Source organism: Chelonoidis abingdonii, chromosome 16 (assembly GCF_003597395.2).
Source record: "Chelonoidis abingdonii isolate Lonesome George chromosome 16, CheloAbing_2.0, whole genome shotgun sequence".
Classification (NCBI taxonomy): domain Eukaryota; kingdom Metazoa; phylum Chordata; order Testudines; family Testudinidae; genus Chelonoidis; species Chelonoidis abingdonii.
This window is the reverse complement of record NC_133784.1, coordinates 18,759,485-18,777,963: the sequence shown is the minus strand read 5'-3', so window position 1 is coordinate 18,777,963 and position 18,479 is coordinate 18,759,485. Positions and strand designations below refer to the sequence as shown.

At 51.0% G+C, this 18,479-nt stretch overlaps 1 protein-coding gene across 1 annotated transcript; it reads left to right on the top strand.

Annotated features, from left to right (window-relative positions):
• Window positions 1–8,807: 8,807 nt before the first annotated feature.
• On the top strand, window positions 8,808–9,992 carry LOC116826382 (actin, cytoplasmic-like). Its single transcript, XM_032783061.1, has one exon. The coding sequence runs from the start codon at window positions 8,808–8,810 to the stop codon at window positions 9,990–9,992; it is 1,185 nt and encodes a 394-aa protein (XP_032638952.1).
• The last annotated feature ends 8,487 nt before the right edge of the window (window positions 9,993–18,479 follow it).

Below are 18,479 nucleotides of genomic sequence, written 5' to 3'. Positions count from 1 at the left end.
TGCACCGCTCCAGAAATCGACGCTAGCCTTGGACCATGGACGCACACCATCGAATTAACGTGCCTAGTGTGGACGCACACACTCAACTTTATAATATCAGTTTTAAGAAACCGATTTTAGCTAATTCGATATTATCCCATAGTGTAGACGTGGCCTAAGCCTCACTCCTCTTTGAACTATCTTGAATATAGAACATCCTACTCTTTTACATAGCCAGGTCTCCTTTGAAAGCATAACAGAAAACAAAGATCATGTCTCTGCCAAACTTGTGTCTTGTACAAAGGGAGGTCGCCTGTTCTTTGAAAAGGCAGGTTGGCTGATTGCTTGCCTTTTGACCAAATGGCTTCTAGATTTACAGCCTACCATTTGTAATACATTTACAATTAGCAGCTAAAGACTCTTATCAGATACTCTCCACCAGGCATGGATCACAAGAACTAATGCTCACATGCTTCTTTCAAAACAGCCTGAACTACAGAACATTAAATAATATTTGATGCTATAAAGCTGCATTCTAGAATCAGAGTAGACACACTGGAGGTGATAAATATGATTTTTATGGCTAAGGAGAGTCTTTCTATTTGTCACTTTCAGTGCCTGGCACTGGTCGATGGAAAGAAGAAATTTCCTAGGAATGTCCTTAATTAGCTCAAATATTTCATTTCATTACTTAACAACCAAAACCATAGGCATGCAAGTCCTCATAGTCACCAAGCATCATTCATATGAAAGTAATTGTATCTCCTAAACCCAGTAAAGACAAAGGCAAGATTATACTAACCTAAAGTTATAAGAATAAATCATAATTGTATGAAAAAGTGTTGTTTAACCCTCCTGGTAGATATTATTGGCAGCAAAAAGAGGCTAGGGTTCAATTTTCTAAGGGTTCCTTCTGTAAATGTAAACAACTCTTGTTTGGGGCCCCACCTGGAATCGTAGTAACCTATATCCACCTGCATTGGTATCCTTGATAGGCTATACTTGCCCGCTCGCAAGCCCTGAAGCCAGGGCCTTAAAACAAAGAGAAGCATATGGGACGGGGAAGGGGGACTACAGAAGGAATGTGAGAAAGCCAGTAATTAATAATGTCACAATATCTATTAGGTAAGGCTTCCCCTCCCCACCAAGTCCTCTAGCAGCTGGGAGCAGCTGGTGTGTTCCAGCCATTCCCCTCCTCCCTGGCTCCCCACTCACAGCGTACTGCCCAGAATTGGTGGGGTTGAAGGGTTCTGACAGGTCAGTGCTGCCTGGGGTCCTCTGGGTGCTTGGCCACCTGACCCAGTGTAAGGGACTGGGGTGTAGGTAGTCTGACCAGTGGTCATAGATGGGCTGGGCTCCACATGTCAAAGACAATGATCAGAGGAATCTCTCCAGCTGGGTTCAATACACAAGAGTCATAGTCGGGCTGGGCTTGGAGATCAGAGGTAGGACCAGGCTGGAGTCAGGAGGCAAAGTGAGGTCTGGAATTAGGGTGACCAGACTGCAAGTGTGAAGAATCAGGACAGGGGTTGGGGAGTAATAGGAGCCTATATAAGAAAAAGCCCCACAGATCGGGACTGTCTCTATAAAATCGGGACATCTGGTCACCCTATCTGGAGTCACAGCAGGCCCCAAGTCTGTGTGAGTTGAGCAGAAAATGTCCTGGGCCGCTCACCAGTGTTAAATAGTGTGCTTGGCCAATCAGAGGGCTGCAGGGTGCTGTCACTCTGATCTTTTGGGCAATACTTCCTGCAGTGCCTACTCTCCACAATGGTCCCTGGATGCGGCACTGCATAGCCTCCTGGTGGCACTGTGGGAACATCAACTGTTCCAGGCTCTGCAGTCAGCTTCTTACAGCCAGCTGAGGTGATGCCAGCTTTGCTCCCACCAGAATTCCTCAGGTAGGCAGCTGCTGCTATCTGGGCCTTTAGCCAATATCCCCTACCTTAGCACCACTTCACTTTGCTGTCTGCTCAAAGCCACCCACTTGCTGGAAACCAACTCTATGCTAAGTCTTTTCATACAGACCAGTGATCCATCGAACCCTTAACAAAGTCCTTACCACCAAAGACATGCCTGCAGCAAGAGAATAAAACCTCTCCCTCTAGCTCTGTACAGGCTCCCTTCCCAGCCCTAACACAGCATACGTTACATGGTGGACTGGTGGACTGATAGGTCTTAACATGTAATTGTCAATGGAGAATCCTCATTGAGCAGGTTTGTTTCTAGCAGGCTCCCACAGGAACTGGTTATTGGCCCTCCGTTATTTGACATTGATGTTGACCTGATAAGTGTGTGGCTGACACAAAACCTGGGGGAGTGATAAATACTGAAGAAGACGGGTCACTGATATAGAGCAATCTGGAGTGCTTGGTAAGCAAGGCGCAAGCAAGCAATTTGTGTTTTAATACAGCTAAATGTAAATGTACACATCTAGGAACAAAGAAAAGGCTGTACATAGAGGTGGGGGACTCTATCCTGGGAAATAGCGACTGCAAAAGATTTGGGGGTCATGGCAGATAATCAGCTGAATTTGAGCTCCCAGTGTGATGCTGTGGCCCAAAAAGCTAATGTGTCCTGAGATGTGCAAACAGGGGAATCTCAAGTAGGAGCAGAGAGGTTGTTTTACCTCTGAATTGGGCACTGGTGCTGGAATCCTATGTCCGGTTCTGGTGCCCGCAATTCAAGAATGATAAATTGGAGTGGGATCAGGGACCAGCCACAAGAATGATTAAAAGATTTGAAAACCTGCCTTATAGTGACAGACTCAAAGAGCTCGATCTATTTATCTTAACAAAAAGAAGGTTAAGGGGTGACTTGATCAAATTCTTTATGTAGCTACATGGGGAACAAATATTTAACAACGGGCTTTTCATCTAGCAGAGAAAGGTCTAACACGGTCCAATGGCTGGAAGTTGAACCCAGACAAATTCAGACTGGAAATAAGGCGTAAATTCTTAACAGTGAGAGTAAGTAACCATTGGAACCATTTACCCAGGGTCATGGTGGATTCTTCATCCCTGATCATTTGAAAGACAAGATCGGACTGTTAGTATATTAGCCTGTTTATCAGCTTGACCTTTGGGTTTGACCTTTAATACTCTTATACTAATACGTGTAAACAAAGGACAAAGATCGTGTATGTTGCTTCTGCCTAGTTAGATGGGTTTGTGGGTACAATGGGAACAGATAGGAGCAGTTGAAGTGTTACAGGGCATGGTGGGAGTGTAATATATGAGCACTCTTTAAGATTGCCTCAACCCCTATCTCAAGGCAAGGTCAAGCAACCAGTTGGGAGGGGCAAAGAGATTTGGAGGGAAGGTATAAAACACTAAAAGTAAAAGAAATGCCTGTCTCTGATGGTAGGCCAACCTCATTATCTCTCCCATGGGGTACAAAAGAGGTGAGACGAAGACCCACAATCCCCCCCAAAAAGAACATGACCATAAGTTGTAAGGAGTGAGACTGTGGGCATGCATTGCAGGTATATCTGGGCCTGTTAAAAAGGAGGAGGAGGGAATAAGGAATGGGAGTGGGAAACAGGGACACAGGCAAGGCTCTGCAGTGTCAGACCTGGGAAGGGGGACATGGGATAAATGCTCTGTGGTGTCCGAGCTGGGAACAGAACACTGGGAAACAGACTCTGCCAGCATGTAGAGTTATGGATATGCTTGCTTGGAACTAACCCCAATAAACACTGCATTGCCTGCACGTCAGACTGCTGGTCTTCTGTTTTCCATCCGTGTGACAAGAACCAGGTCAGGGGTTAAGGGAAAGCCCTCTAACATGGACGTTTGTCTAAAAAAGTGTTTCTCGAACGGGGGTTATCGCTTGTGCAGGAAAAGCCACTGGTGGGCTGGGCCGGTTTGTTTACCTGCCTCATCTGCAGGTCTGGTCGATCGCGGCTTTCACTGGCTGCAGTTTGCCGCTGCAAGCCAATGGGGGCTGCTGAAAGTGGTAGCCAGTAAGTCCCTCAGCCCGCGTCACTTCCAGCAGCTCCCATTGGCCTGGAGCAGCAAACCACGGCCAGTGGGAGCTGCGATCGTCCAGACCTGCAGACGGGGCAGGTAAACAAACTGGCCTGGCGCCAGGGGCTTTCAATACACAAGCGGCAAACTCAGTTTGAGAAACATTGGTCTAAAAGCTCTACTCTAGGAATGATTGGAGGGATGTTCTCCAGCCTGCATTATCCACGGGGTCAGATGAGATGAGCACAATGGTCAGTTCTGGGCTGGGAATCCACAGAACTGTGAACTGTGTCTGACTGCAGCCATGCTCAGGGTGACCCCTACTCCCAAGCACTTTTGGTGCAGTTCTCTTGTCCTTTCATTTCCCAGCAGGGTCAATAGCATTTTATTGCTCCCAAACTCAAACCTTAACTGTATTGTAACCAAAATGCCCCAAACAGGCACATCACTGAAATGCAGATAAGGCCTGGCCCATCCAGTCAGTTCTCCTTGCTAACCAACAGATGACAGCAGAGATCCCTCTGCCCTACAGGCCCCCATCCGCCTGGAGCTCTGGGCCACTCTTCTCTCTATTCACCAACAGGTGTCAGTAGTGAGCTCTTTGATGGCTTAAAGTTGGATGTAGGATGACAAGATGTCCCGATTTCATAGGGACAGTCCCAATTTTTGGGTCTTTTTCTTATATAGGCTCCTATTACCCCCCATGCCCTGTCCTGATTTTTCACATTTGCTGTCTGGTCACCCTAGTTGGATGTGTGTTGAGGTCTGTGATAGATGAAGGCAGGTAGCTCCCTTTTATGGACACCTAGCCAGTGAGTAGCTATAGAATCCTCCTGAGCAGTTGTACCCTATTTGCCTTAACTGTAAAGGGTTAAGAGAAGCTTAACCTGAGTTGGCACCTGACCAGGGGAACCAATAGGAAGGCTGTACCTTTTCAAATCGAAAAAACTGCTGCGTGTGTTGGGGGGCGGATATTTTTTTTTTTTTTGTCTTTTGTCTCTTGGGGTGGAGAGAGGGAAAGGCAGCAACAAGCTGTAAGCTTTAAGCCAGGTATGGGAAATCATCAGCATTATACCTAGAAACTCCTCATTTGGAACCCCAGATATGTAAGTAGCACGGGAAAAGTTAAGACGGATGCAATTTGGAACCCTTTTCACTGTTTTGGTTTGTGGATTCCTCTGTGCTAACCCCAGGTGCTTTTGTTTTGCTTGTAACCTTTAAACTGAACCCCAAAAAAGTTATTTTTGGTATTTAATCCCTGAAGCCTGAGTTTTCAGATGTTTCTTTCTTTTTTAAAGGACTCCTTTGAGTCCAAGGTCCTTAGACAAGGGGTTGGTCTGTGCTCACATTGCTAAGGCAACTGGTTGGTATTTTATTCTCAAGCCTCCCCAGAAAAGGGGGTGAAGAGGCTTGAGGAGATATTTGGGGGGGATAGGGATTTGAAGTGACACCGTCATATTTGTGAAAATCACTTGGTGGTGGCAGAAATATCTGTCCAAGGCAGAAGACTGTGCCTTGAAAGAGTTTTAACCTAAGCTGGTAAGAGATTAAACTTAGAGGATCTTTCATGTGGGTCCCCACATCTGTACCCCAGAGTTCCAATTTGGGCGGGTATACCCTGACAAGGTCTGTCCCTGCTATTTGCTGGTGGGGATAGATCAAGGCCTGCTTGTGACAGTGCTAGTGCTTAGGAAGGAGTTGGAGAGAAGGTTAAGATATCTACAGGCCAGACTCTCTGCTGCCGAAAATCGATGTTGCTCCAGTCAGTTCAGTGGAAATTGTCTCTATGCTCATTCAAACTAGCCAGGAAATTGGCCCCCTGGAAGGATGGAGCTTTCCCTGCTAGTCAGACACTGACCACGTGTGATCTGGTTGGGGTCTGTCTGGGAGCGGCTGGCCTGAACACATCGCTTGGGGACTGAGAAGAATCTGGTTTTATTGTCTCAGGGCCTGTCACAGGTACCTCCTGCACCCTGGTGCTTAGGGTAGCCACCTTTGTTGCTGATGGTCATTCCCATCCAGCTCCCACACCCCCATCGCTGCAGCCAGATGCAGAAAGCAGGACACATTCCCCCCAGAACAGCTCTTCTGCCAGGAGTCTGAGGCCATGTCTAGACTACGCGCCGTATCGGCGCGTTAAAATCGATTGCTCTGGGATCGATATATCGCGTCTAATCTAGACGGGATATATCGATCCCTGAGCGCGCTTATATCGATTCCGGAACTCCACCAACCCCAACGGAGTTCCGGAATCGACAGGGGGAACCGCGGACATCAATCCTGAGCGGTGAAGACAGGTGAGTAAATCGATTTTAGATATTCGACTTCAGCTACGTTATTCACGTAGCTGAAATTGCGTATCTAAAATCGATTTTATCCCGTAGTGTAGACCAGCCCTAATAAATAGAGGGCAATACCCATACAGTAAACACCTTGCTTTGTGTCCAGATGGCCTCAGAAGCCCACAGCAGGTGGCCTCAGAGACCAGGGCCCAGCTGCAAATTCAGGACTGGAGCAATCCAAATGCCCTGCACTTTAGTGTGTGTTGGAATCCAAACCCAGATCTAGATGCAAACTTTGCAGCTGAATCCTCTGGTGCATGGGGAGCAGTCCTGATCCCATGCAGCTGAGAACAGCGGTACACGCACATGTATGTACGCACACATGGTAGCAAGTTCATTCCCAGTCTGCCTCCAGCTCACTGCCCATAGGAGAAGCAGCTGGGGAGGCTCTGACATGAAGACTGACCTGAGCTGCCAGGGTACCTCTCTCGTTCATTGGTGGCACTCACGGGGATGCCTGCATTGCTACTGGTTGAGTCCAGCTAAGTGACATCACTTGGCCAAGAGATCTCAGTGCCTGGCTTTGATCATAGACAGGAGTTAGCCAAGACCGCTCCCAGACTTTCTGCCAGTGACCTGCTGGGCACAGCCAGCATGTGGGGCCAGGCCTCCAAGCAGCTCTGCCATGGTCTCTGATCTCAGCTAAACGGGAAGCAATTTGAGTGAAGGGTTTCCAGATGGGTCACTGATGTCACATGGCAGGGGGCTCTGGAGGAGCAGAGAGTAATGCATGCTGGCATCATACACCTGCAGCTCTCACAGCATGCTACAAAAGCTTCCTGCATCAGCCTGACACAGCACCCCCACAAAGTGGGCACACACCACTATCCCTGGTTTATAGACAGGGAAAGTAAGTCACCAAGAGAAGTCATCTGCTCCGTGGCTGGTACCCTGCTGCGCTAACCGCTAGACACACTCCCTCCCTGCTTTGTATTGTATTGTAAAACCCCCTAAAGCTGGGTTTGAGCTGCATGCCCCAGGCTTGTGCATCCCAGCTTCGACTACACATGGGAGAAATGGATTCACTCCCACCCTGTCTGCTCCCCACATACATGCTTGAGAATCAAGCTGCACTGCCAGGGCATTGGTGAAAAGTGAATTTCAAAGTCTCACACGATTGCTCACAGAAACACTGGTGCAATGCCCATGTCCCGGAAGCAGCAGCACACTCATCCAATCAGAGACCAAAGCCCATTCCCCATGGTTTCTGAGATAGCCAGGGTCTGTATTACACTAGCATATGTTTGATGGTTACTCCGTTATTGACTCTGTGGTTACAAGGAGTTAATACCAACAGAAGGGAGACAGCACCATTCACCAAGGGTCAATTTCTTTGACCCCCTCACCTCCATCAGGCTGGGCTCAGCCCTCTGGCAGGAAATTGCTCCAGTGGCTGAAGAAGCCAGGCTGGGAAGCTGCAGGGAAGACAGACAAGCTTTGTGTTGCTTTACTATCCTATTTTGCTTTTTTGTGTACTGTGTCCTACTGGTGAGGGTGTCAAATACTGTAGCTGAAAAAGGTGCTTTGGGTAGCTGAGGGAAGTTTTGCTGAGCAGCCTGCTCCAGCCAGGCCTGCTGAGGCCATGGTTGGTGCCAGGAGTCTGTGCTCTGTGACCCAGTCTGAGAGGGGAGGAATTGTGGGGACGGGGGGTGGGGGCAGTGTTGCCAGCTTTGAGAGAGGATGGACTCAAACAGATAGCAGGATCCAAAGGTACAGCTAGCTGTGGACTGTGACTGCTTCTCTGCCCAAGCACAGCACAGCTCGTTTGCCAACAGTCACACCCTGGGGTACAAAATTCCAGCAGATTTTTTCTGACTAGATAAGAATAAGGAGATTGCCACTGGCAAGCAAGATGGCAGGAGCAGAGATCTCACAGATCAGGGAATTGGTCAGATTATTTTCTTAGATTGCCATGTTAACTATGAGCAAATACAAGAATATCCTAAGTAAACATACCTCAAACCAGGGCCAATTTCTGTTCAAGCCTTAACAGCTAAATAACGATGGGCACTGAACAGACAGACAGAGAGAGGGACATGCAGGGCACTGGGTGGACAGACATATATGGCAATGGGCAGATAGATAGACAGACAGACTTGTGGACAAACTGCCATCTATTGGCAGCAATGCAGCGCCCTGAGTCAGAGGAATCCCCACTGGCTACAGGGTACTGTGCATGTCTCCGATGTGCAGTCATTGCTCAGCTGCTCTCTCTGACAAGTCACATGTCTCTGTGTAGGCCAGGACCCATATCCCACAGAATTCGACAGCAGAATCCGTGTTGGGCTCAACCTGAGCAGACTGTTACCCTCTGCACCTTCCCAAGAGCCCCTGTGAGCAGCTCCCCCTTCTTCCTGGCACTATGATGTCATTGCTTTCTGTCCATGATGCAAGGTGTTGCTATGGCAACACAGCACTCCCTAGGTTTTTCCTGGGTTCTTCTCTCACCCAGCACTGGGGCTGGCTCTTGGGACTGCAGGTAGGATTCAGAGGAAGAGCGTGCGGAAGCACTTCTGAAATGAGCCAGCGGAAGAAACCTAAGAGTCATGGTCCTGCTGGCCCTGGGTCTAGCACCAGGGACCTTGCCTCAGAGAAGTACAAGGACTATTGTGCTGTGGTAATAGACACTGGCACTGGCTACACCAAGAGTGGGCTGGCCGGGGACGAGAAACCACGGTCCATCCTGCCGAGCTACGTAGGGGTTCCCAAGATCAGGACCAAGGACAGCCCCCTATATTACCCCTGGGAAAGCATCCCGCGCAGGAGCTCGGAGGTGACCACGAGCATGGTGATGACCCATGGTGTGGTGACTGACTGGGACGCCCTAGAGATGTTATGGCACTACATCTTCAACAGAGAGCTCAGTGTATGCCCCAAGGAGCTGGCCGTGCTGGTCACAGATGCCCCCCTCTCTCCGACCACGAACCGGGAGAAGATGGCTGAGTTGCTGTTCGAGAGCTTTGAGGTGCCGGCGATGCTTGTGGCCCACCAGTCCCTGCTCTCGGTATATTCCTATGGGCGCACCAGTGGGCTAGTGATTGGCTCTGGCTATGGGACCTCGTACACCGCCCCTGTCCATGATGGCTACATCCTGCCTCACGCCACCTACCGGTTGGACATGGCAGGCAGCAGGCTGACACGTTACCTAGCCAAACTGATGGGGGAGTGCGGGAACCCCTTCCAAGAGGAAGAGCTGGAGCTGGTCTGCAAGATAAAGGAGCAGTGCTGCTACATCCCTGAGGACTTCCAGGCTGAGCTGAATGGGGACGAGAAGAAATACCTCATGGACTTCACCCTTCCTGACAAGCAGGTCATCTCCATTGGCAGTGAGCGCTTCCGCTGCCCTGAGGCGCTTTTTACCCCCTCGGTCCTGGGCTTCCCTGAGGTGGGCATTCACATCCATGCCATGAACAGCATCAGGAAGTGCAAGCCGGAGCACCAGGCAGAGCTGCTGGCCAACATGGTGCTGGCTGGGGGAACCACCATGCTCTGCGGCTTCTCTGAGAGGATCAAGAAGGAGCTGCTCAGGATGGAGACAGTGGGCAAGGGGCAAGTGGGCATCCTGGCTTCCCCCCACCGCAGCTACTCGGCGTGGCTGGGTGGCTCCATCATAGCATCACTCAACGCCTTCCAGAACATCTGGATCAGCCGCCTGGCCTACAATGAGAAAGGATCTTTTGTAGTCCACCGGCACTGCTTCTGAGCGGGCAAGCTGGGTGGGCACAGGGCATGAGAGGCATGGGTACGGGAAAGTCCCTCTATAAATGCTGCTTACGGGACAACAGGCACGGAGCTGGCTTCCTCGCTAGATGCTGCCTGCCAGCCTCACAGAGGGGAAACCCACTGGGGCTACCCACACTGAGCGACAGAAATCATGGGGTCTGCACCATGGGCAGACTAAGATGGGCATGTGCACCAGATCTGAACTCCATGGGCAATGAACAGGTGCATCCATTGGTGGGGAAGTTCCCAGGGAGCGCCCCTGGGGTCACTGCCCATGATTCCCTATACCCACCAGTTCCCCCTCCACCGCAGAAAACACTGCCCATCGTTTTATACCTCCCGGATCTCCGCCCGCAGAACACACTACCCATAGTATCCTACACCCACAGCTCCCCCTCCATCCTGGAACAAAGTGATCATCGTTCCTTATTCCCCCTGCTTCCCCTCCCCTTTGGGAACACACTGCCCATCTTCCCCTATACCCCACAGCTCTAGCCTGCCTGCAGGAACACACAGCCTGTCCTGCTCTATATCCCCCAGTTACCCCTCCACCATGGAACATATTGCCTATCGTGCGCTATACCTCCCGGCTAACCCGCCACCAAACACACTGCCCATTGTGCCCTATATCCCATGGCTCCCCACCCCGGATCACACTGCCCATCGTACCCTATACCCCTGGTTCTCTCCTCTCCCACCCCCCGGAACACACTGCCCATCACGCCCTATATCCTCCAGCTCCTCTTTACCCCCTGGAACACACTGCCCATCGTACCCTACACCCCCTGCTCCCTCCTGGAACACAGTGCCCATCGGCCCCTATCCCTCTCAGCTCCCCCTACTCTCCTGGAAAACACTGCCCATTGTGCCCTACACCCCCCTAGCTCCCCCTTCCCCCTGGAACACACTGCCCATCATGCCCTATACCTCCTGCTCCCTACTACCTCCCTGATCACACTGCCCATTGTGCCCTAAACCCCCAGGCTTCCCCTCCCCCTCCTCCAGGAACACACTTCCCATCATGTCCTATACTCCCCCTCCCCCTCCCCCCAGGAACACATTGCCCATCGTGCCCTATATTCCCTGGATCCCCCTTACTCCCTGGAGTACACTGGCCATTTTGCCCTATACCTCCTTGTCACGGAGTGTGGGGGAGTCAGGGCTCTGCATCCCTCTCCTAATTCCTGCAGTTCACCATGACTTTCAGCCAGCGAAACAAAAGGTTTATTAGAGGACAGGAACACAGTCTAAAACAGAGCTTGTAGGTACAGAAAACAGGACCCCTCAGTCAGATCCCTCTTAAAGGGTTGGGAGCCCAGACCCAGGTTCTGAGCCTCCACCTGTCTCCCCAGCCAGCTCCAAACTGAAACCCCCTCCTGCTGTCTCACCCAGCCACACCCCTGGCCTCTCCTCCAGCCTTTGTCCAGTTTCCCTGGCAGAAGGTGTCACCTGGCCCCAACCCCCTCCTGGGCTGAGGTTACAAAGGGCAGCCACCAATGTTTAAGACGAAGTGCTGGCCATCAAGTATCATCCATCAGTGAAGTCACAGTCTTATTGCCCACCACCATCTAGTTTTGGTGCAGTACCTCAGGGAAACGGAGGCACACCCTGTGTTAACTAGTAAAATTCCCATGCAACTTTACCAGGTTAATACTCCCTAGTCCGTCACATCTCTCCTCCCTTCAAGACTGAACTGAGCAGGGTCACTCTAAACAGTGACCGGGGAAATTCAGGCCCCCATCTCTGGGACAACGCATCAGCTATCACGTTGGCACTTCCCTTCACGTGGACCACCTCCATATCATAATCCTGGAGGAGTAGGCTCCACCTCAGGAGCATGGCATTGCTCCTCTGATCTGGTGTAGCCAGGTCAGGGGAGAGTGGTCAAATAGATATGGCTGTAGTTTCTTAAGGGCCCATGCCATAGCCAGGCATTCCTTCACTATGGCCGTGTAATTTTGCTCCCAAGGTAACAACTTCTTGCTCAAGTACATGATGGGATGTCGCTCCTCCTTTCCATCAACCTGCATTAACACCGCACCCAGACCTGGGTCTGAGGCATCCGTGAACACCATAAAGGGCTTGTCAAAGTCTGAGTTTATCAGAACTGGGCCATTGACCAGAGTTTCCTTCTCTGTGCACTGTTCAGTCCAGAACACTTTGTCTAGCTTTCCCTTCTTGCATAGCTCAGGGATGGGGGCGGCTATGGAGCTAAAGAGAGGCACAAATCTTCAATAATACCCTGCCATCCCAATAAAGGCCTGGACCTACTTTTTGGTTTGGGGAGTGGGCCAGTCTCTGATCGCCTCCACCTAGGCTGATTCTGGCTTTAGGCAACTGCTCCCCACCCAGTGGCCGAGGTAAAATACTTTGGCCATCCTCACCTTGCACTTTTCAGCTTTTATGGTCAGCCCAGCCTCCTGGAGTTGGTCCAGCACTTGTTTAACCTGGAACACATGGTCCTCCCATGTCTGGCTAAAGACACAGATGTCATCAATGTACACCATGGGAAAACTCTCCACCCCCTTCAGTAGCTGATCCACCAGGTGCTGCAAGGTAGCAGGCACCCCCTTGAGGCTGAAAGGCAGGGCCAGGAACTCAGAGTCCCAGAAGGGTGATAAAGGCAGATTTCAGCCTGGCATCTGCATCCAGTGGTACTTGCCAGTAGCCCTTTGTAAGATCCATAGTGGTAAGGTAGCGAGCTCCTCCCACCTTGTCTAGGAGCTCGTAAGGCCTGGGCATGGGGCAGGCATCAGACACAGTGATAGCATTAAGCTTCCAATAGTCTACACAGAACCGGATCAACCCATCCTTTTTGCATTTGTCTTTGTTAAACTTCATCTTGTTTACCTCAGACCATTTCTCCAATTTGTCCAGACCATTTTGAATTATGACCCTGTCCTCCAAAGCAGTTGCAATCCCTCCCAGTTTGGTATCATCTGCAAACTTAATAAGCGTACTTTCTATTTGCCAATATTCTAAGTCATTGATGAAGCATATTGAACACAGCCAGTCCAAAACAGACTCCTGCAGAACCCCACTGTTTATACCTTTCCATCAGATTGGGAACATACATAACACTATCTGAGTATGCGTTATCCAGCAGTTTGCACCCACCTTATAGTGCCCATTCTAAATTGTATTTGCCCAGTTTTATCGATAAGAAATCATGTAAGACGCGTATCAAATGCCTTAACTAAGTCATAGGTCATACACATCCTCTCCCTTATCCTCTCCCTTATCACAAGGGACTCATATCCTATTCAAAAGAAAGCTATCATTTGTGTTGGACACGATTTTTCTTTCAAATCCATGCTGCTATCCCTATCCTACCACCTTCCAATGTTTGCAGATGACTTTCCTTAATTACTTGCTCCAGTATTTTCCCTGGCACAGAAGTTAAACTAACTGGTCTGTAGTTTCCTGGGTTGTTTTTATTTCCCTTTTTATAGATGGGCACTATATTTGCCCTTTTCCAGTCTTCTGGAATTTCTCCCATCTCCCATGATTTTCCACAGCCACCTTCTGAAAAGGCTCCTCTTTGCTGGGCAAAGGTCTCAAAGCTGCTTTCCCCTTGTCCCAGGTCATCCCCACCCTCTGACAGGGGTCACAGGATCTGCAATACTGTTGGACAGTATTAAAGACTCCAGGCCAGTAAAAATTCTGTAGCAGCTTCTGCCCGGTATACTGGATTCCCTGGTGTCCTGAGAGAGCGATATCATAGGCCAGGTCCAGTAGCCTGCGGCGATACTTCTGGGGGACCACCAGCTGCCTCCGGATCTCCCATGACTCCACTTCCCCTGGGGAAGCCCATTCTCGACACAGGAATCCCTTCTCCCACAGGAACCTCTCCTGGCAGCCCTTCCCCATGGTCTGTGCTGCACTGAGGCTAGCCAAGTCCCTTAGCTTCTGCAAGGAGGGATGTTTCTGCAACTCGGTCTGGAACTCAGCGGTTGGGGAAGAGATGGGGACCTGCTCCTTCTTGCTGGCTGGGTCTGAAGCCACAGCCCCTCTGCGCTTTGTCTCTTGGCACTCCCTCCCCACCAGGGTCGGGTCCTGAGCCTCCGGTGAGGTACCGTCCCCAATGACAGGGCATAGAGCAGCTCACCAGCTCTGGCTATGTCTCATGAATAGGGCATTCTGGGGGTTGCTTGGCCAGTCCTCTAGGTCACCTTCCAACAACACCAGTGGGCAAGTGATGGTGCCTTGGGGCCCTCCTTGGCCCATTTCAGATGTACCTCACCATGGGCACCTTGAATGGGGTCCTGCTCACGCCCGTCAGGGTCAGGCAGGTATTGGGCACCACCCTATCGAGAGCCACCACCTCGGGCTGGACCAGCATCACCTCAGCACCCATGTCCCAGTAGCCATTGACCTTTCTCCCATCTACTTCCAGGGGAACAAGGCTCTCGCTCCACTAACGCTCCACCAAACAGACTTCTCATTGTTCCCTATACCCCCCAGTTCCCCCGTTCCCCAGAACACAGTGCTCATCATGCCCTAAACCCCCCAGTTACCCCCTGGAACACACAGACCGTCCTGCCCTATAGCCCCCAGATCCCCCTCCTCCCCAGAACACATCGCCCTTCATTCGCTATACCTCCCACCTAACCTCCCCGCCAAATGCACTGCCCATCTTACCCTACACCTCCTGGCTCTCCCCCCACCTCCCGGAAACACACTACCCATCATGCCCTATAACCCCCAGCTCATTCTTCTCCCCCAGAAAACACTGTACATTGTACCCTTTACCCCCAGGCTCCCCCTACCCCCACGGAACAAACTGCTTATCGTACCTTATATCCCCCGCTCCCACTCTCCCCCAAAACACACTGCCCATCATTCCCTATACTCCCGGTTCCCCCTCCTCCCTGGAGCACATTGTCCATCCTGATCTATACCCATCAGCTCCTCTCCCCTCCCCCTCCATACAACACACTGCCCATCATGCCCTATACCCCCAGATCCCACTCCCCACCCAGAACACACGGCCCATCTCACCCTGTACCCCCGGCTCTCCACCCCCCTGGAACTCACTCCCCACCGTGCCATATATGCTGCAACCCCCAGGGACACACTGCTCATTGTGCCCTATACCCCCCAGTTTCCCCTGCCTCTCCAGGACACACTTCAAATCGTGACCTATATCCCCCTGCTCCCACTCGCCCATGGAACACACTATCCATCGTGTTCTCTACCCCCACTTCCCCCCCCAAAACACACTGCCCATTGTGGCCTATATCCCATTGTTCCCCCTCCCCCCCTGACGACACTGCCCATTGTTCCCTGTACCCCCATTTCTAACCTCCCCCCTGGAACACACTGCCCATTGTGCCCTATACCCCCAGCTCCCCTCTCCCTCAAGGAACACACTGCCCATCATGCCGTATACTCCCCCACACTGTCTCTGCCCCAGAACACACTGCCCATTGTGCCCTATACTTCCTGGCTCCCTCTTCCTCTGGAACACACTGCCCAATGTGCCCTGCTCTACCCTCCCTCCTGGAACACACTGCCCATCGTACCCTATACCCGCCAGCTACCTCCTCTCCCTCCAAATATACTGGCCATCCTGCCATATACCCCCCACTCCCTCTTCCCCCCAGAACACACTGCCCATCATGCCCTATACTCCCCGGCAATCCATCCCCACAAAACACACTGCTCTTATCCCCCTGTGTAACGATACAATGATGTGGCCTCTGGAGGGAAACAACTGAGACTATCAATTCAGGACAAATTGCTTAGACCAGGGCAGTTACAGCCCAAAGCTCGGTGTTCTTTTTTTTAACTAAGGCACAACAAACAGAGAGGACTTTGGTTTTACCCCACTGGCTAACCAGAAGTCATAAAAGCAATTCCCTTAGATACTCCATGTAGCAGGGTGGATCCCTGCTCCGGCCCTGACGGGGTTAAAGACAGCCCAGAGAAGGGGCCGGGGCTGGAGAAAGCAGCCTTTTAAGCTGGGCTGATTGGGGAAGTGGCAGCAGCTGGGGCCATGCCCCAAACTGAGCCACAGGCCCTTATATAAGGGCAGAGAAGCCAGGAGCCCAGGAAGTTTCTCTCTGTGTTCAGAGGGAGAAGGGCCTGGCTGCTGCAAGGGACCAGACAAGGTACCTAGGGTGAAGCAGGGCTGGGGAAGGCAGTGGAGCCGGGGAGCTTCTGCCTGGAAAGCCCCAGGCTGCGGCCTAGGAGTAAGCTAAGAGGTACTGGGGTTGCAGGGTGCAACCCAGGGGTAGGCCAAGGAAACAGGTCCAAACCCCTTTGCCGATGATGAGAGGCTAATACTGCAGTCTGCCCCAGGGCGTGGGGCTAGCTAATGACTGGGCAGTTGCCAAGACCCTGAGGCAAAGTGGGGATAGAGTGGGGGGTTCCCAGGGAGGGGAAACCCTAAGAAGAAAGGAGTTACTGCTAGGGGGCAGAACACCACGTAAAAGGGGCACTGGGGTCCAGGGAGGGACATGGGGCCAGTAGCAGAAGCCGGAAGGCGGATCACCGGCCTGCAGAGGGTGCTCCAGCTGCAAGTTTGAGCTAATTCCTGAAGTGACCAGCAGGAGGTGCCGCAGAGGTGAGTCACGCCCAGTTACACTCCAGTTTCCTTGTATCACCACCAGCACTGCACCTTATGAGGATGAATGGTTATGAAAACCAATATCCCAGTAAAAGAAAAAGGTTCTCCTTATCCGAAAGGACGAAGCCCCAGGCCCAGATCAATATACAAGTCAGGTCTTACCCACAAATGATGCTATTGCTAGTCCTTTAGAATCTAAAATCTAAAGGTTTATTCATAAAAGGAAAAAGACATAGATGAGAGCTAGAATTGGTTAAATGGAATCAATTACATACAGTAATGACAAAGTTCTTGGTTCAGGCTTGTAGCAGTGATGGAATAAACTGCAGGTTCAAATCAAGTCTCTGGAGTACATCCACAGCTGGGATGGGTCATTCAGTCCTTTGTTCAGAGCATCAGTTTGTAGCAAAGTTCCCCCAGAGGTAAGAAGCAGGACTGAAGACAAAATGAAGGGGTTTCCAGGGCCTTTTATATCCTCTGCCATGTGGAAGGAAACCCCTTTGTTCTTACTGTGGAAAATCACAGCAGCAAGATAGAGTTTGGAGTCACATGGGCAAGTCACATGGCCATGCATGATTTAGTTCTTTACAGGGAGAGTGACCATTCCTCACATGCTACCTTCAACTTTCCCAGGAAGACATCTCATGTGGATTGGAGCCTCCCAAGGTCCATTGTCAGTTAAATGTTTCTTGATTGGGCACTGTCACAGACTCACAGGTCGTGCCCACTCACGGCCCTGTGGGGAATCCCCTTCAGTGAGACAGTCCTTCTTGGGGGTCCACTCTTGGGAGTTAAGCCCCTTCACCTCCTGGAACCGCACCTCTCTGAGCCTTAGCACACCTGTCTCTCGCTATGGGCCCTCTCAGGGAGTCCACTCACTCTGGACCCTGGAGGCCTCCACTCCCAGAGGGAATAATGCAATTCTCTAGACTGGAGTGACTCTCAGCCAGCGTAAAACAGGAGGGTTTATTGAGCATCTCAACACAGCATAGGAAACTCTCAGGGCCCTCAGGTCTGGTCTCCCTGAACACAGCACATCCAAGTCTCCTCTTCATCCAGGTGAGCTCTATCTGCTCTCTCTCCAGTCCTGAGCCCCTCTGGTTCCCAGCTGGGCATCTGCTATCACATCCCCCAAATCCTGCCTCTGTCCATTGTCTTCTATCCAGGTAAACAGGATTACCTGGGCCTCCTCTCCTCTCAGCTGTCCTCTATCCGACTGTGGCAGGAACTGGCTGGGTAGGTTACCAGGGGTCCTCTCTTTATAGCCCATTGTCCTCCCATTGACCAGAACTGGTTGTGACTCCTAAGCTGGGCCTCTCGGTTACCAGTCACTGGGGTATCCATTCTCCAGGCCATAGGCTGGGGTCCCAAGTTCCCTCGCTGGTCTTATATACAACAAACTCCCTCTCTCATCACCTCATTAAACCAGTAACACGCGGGGAAACTGAGTCCCACCCCCTGTGCATGCAAACCATTGAAAAACCCAAGAAAATCCCTTCCTTCGTCACAGGCACTTAATCTACAAATTCCTTTCTCAAGAAGCTGACCAAATGCTTCATTAATACTACTTAGAATCAAACACACTGAGATACAAGTACATAGCCAATATTCATAATTTCAATTACAATATTGATACATACAGATAGCATAATCATAACCAGCAGATCATAACATTTCCATAGACACCTTACTGGACCTCCTTTCTACAAGACTTGGTGTAACTATAGGACCTTGTTTGCAACAATGATCTATATGGTGTGGCAAAGTACCTGCCTCTCCTCTGCTAGCTCAGTTCTTCTTAGCCTTGGAGACACAGGCTTGGGCAAAGCAAAAGCCCTTCCCAGTTGCGCAGGGTCTGGCTGATCCCTCCTCAGTCAGCCCCTTGCTCTGTTTTCC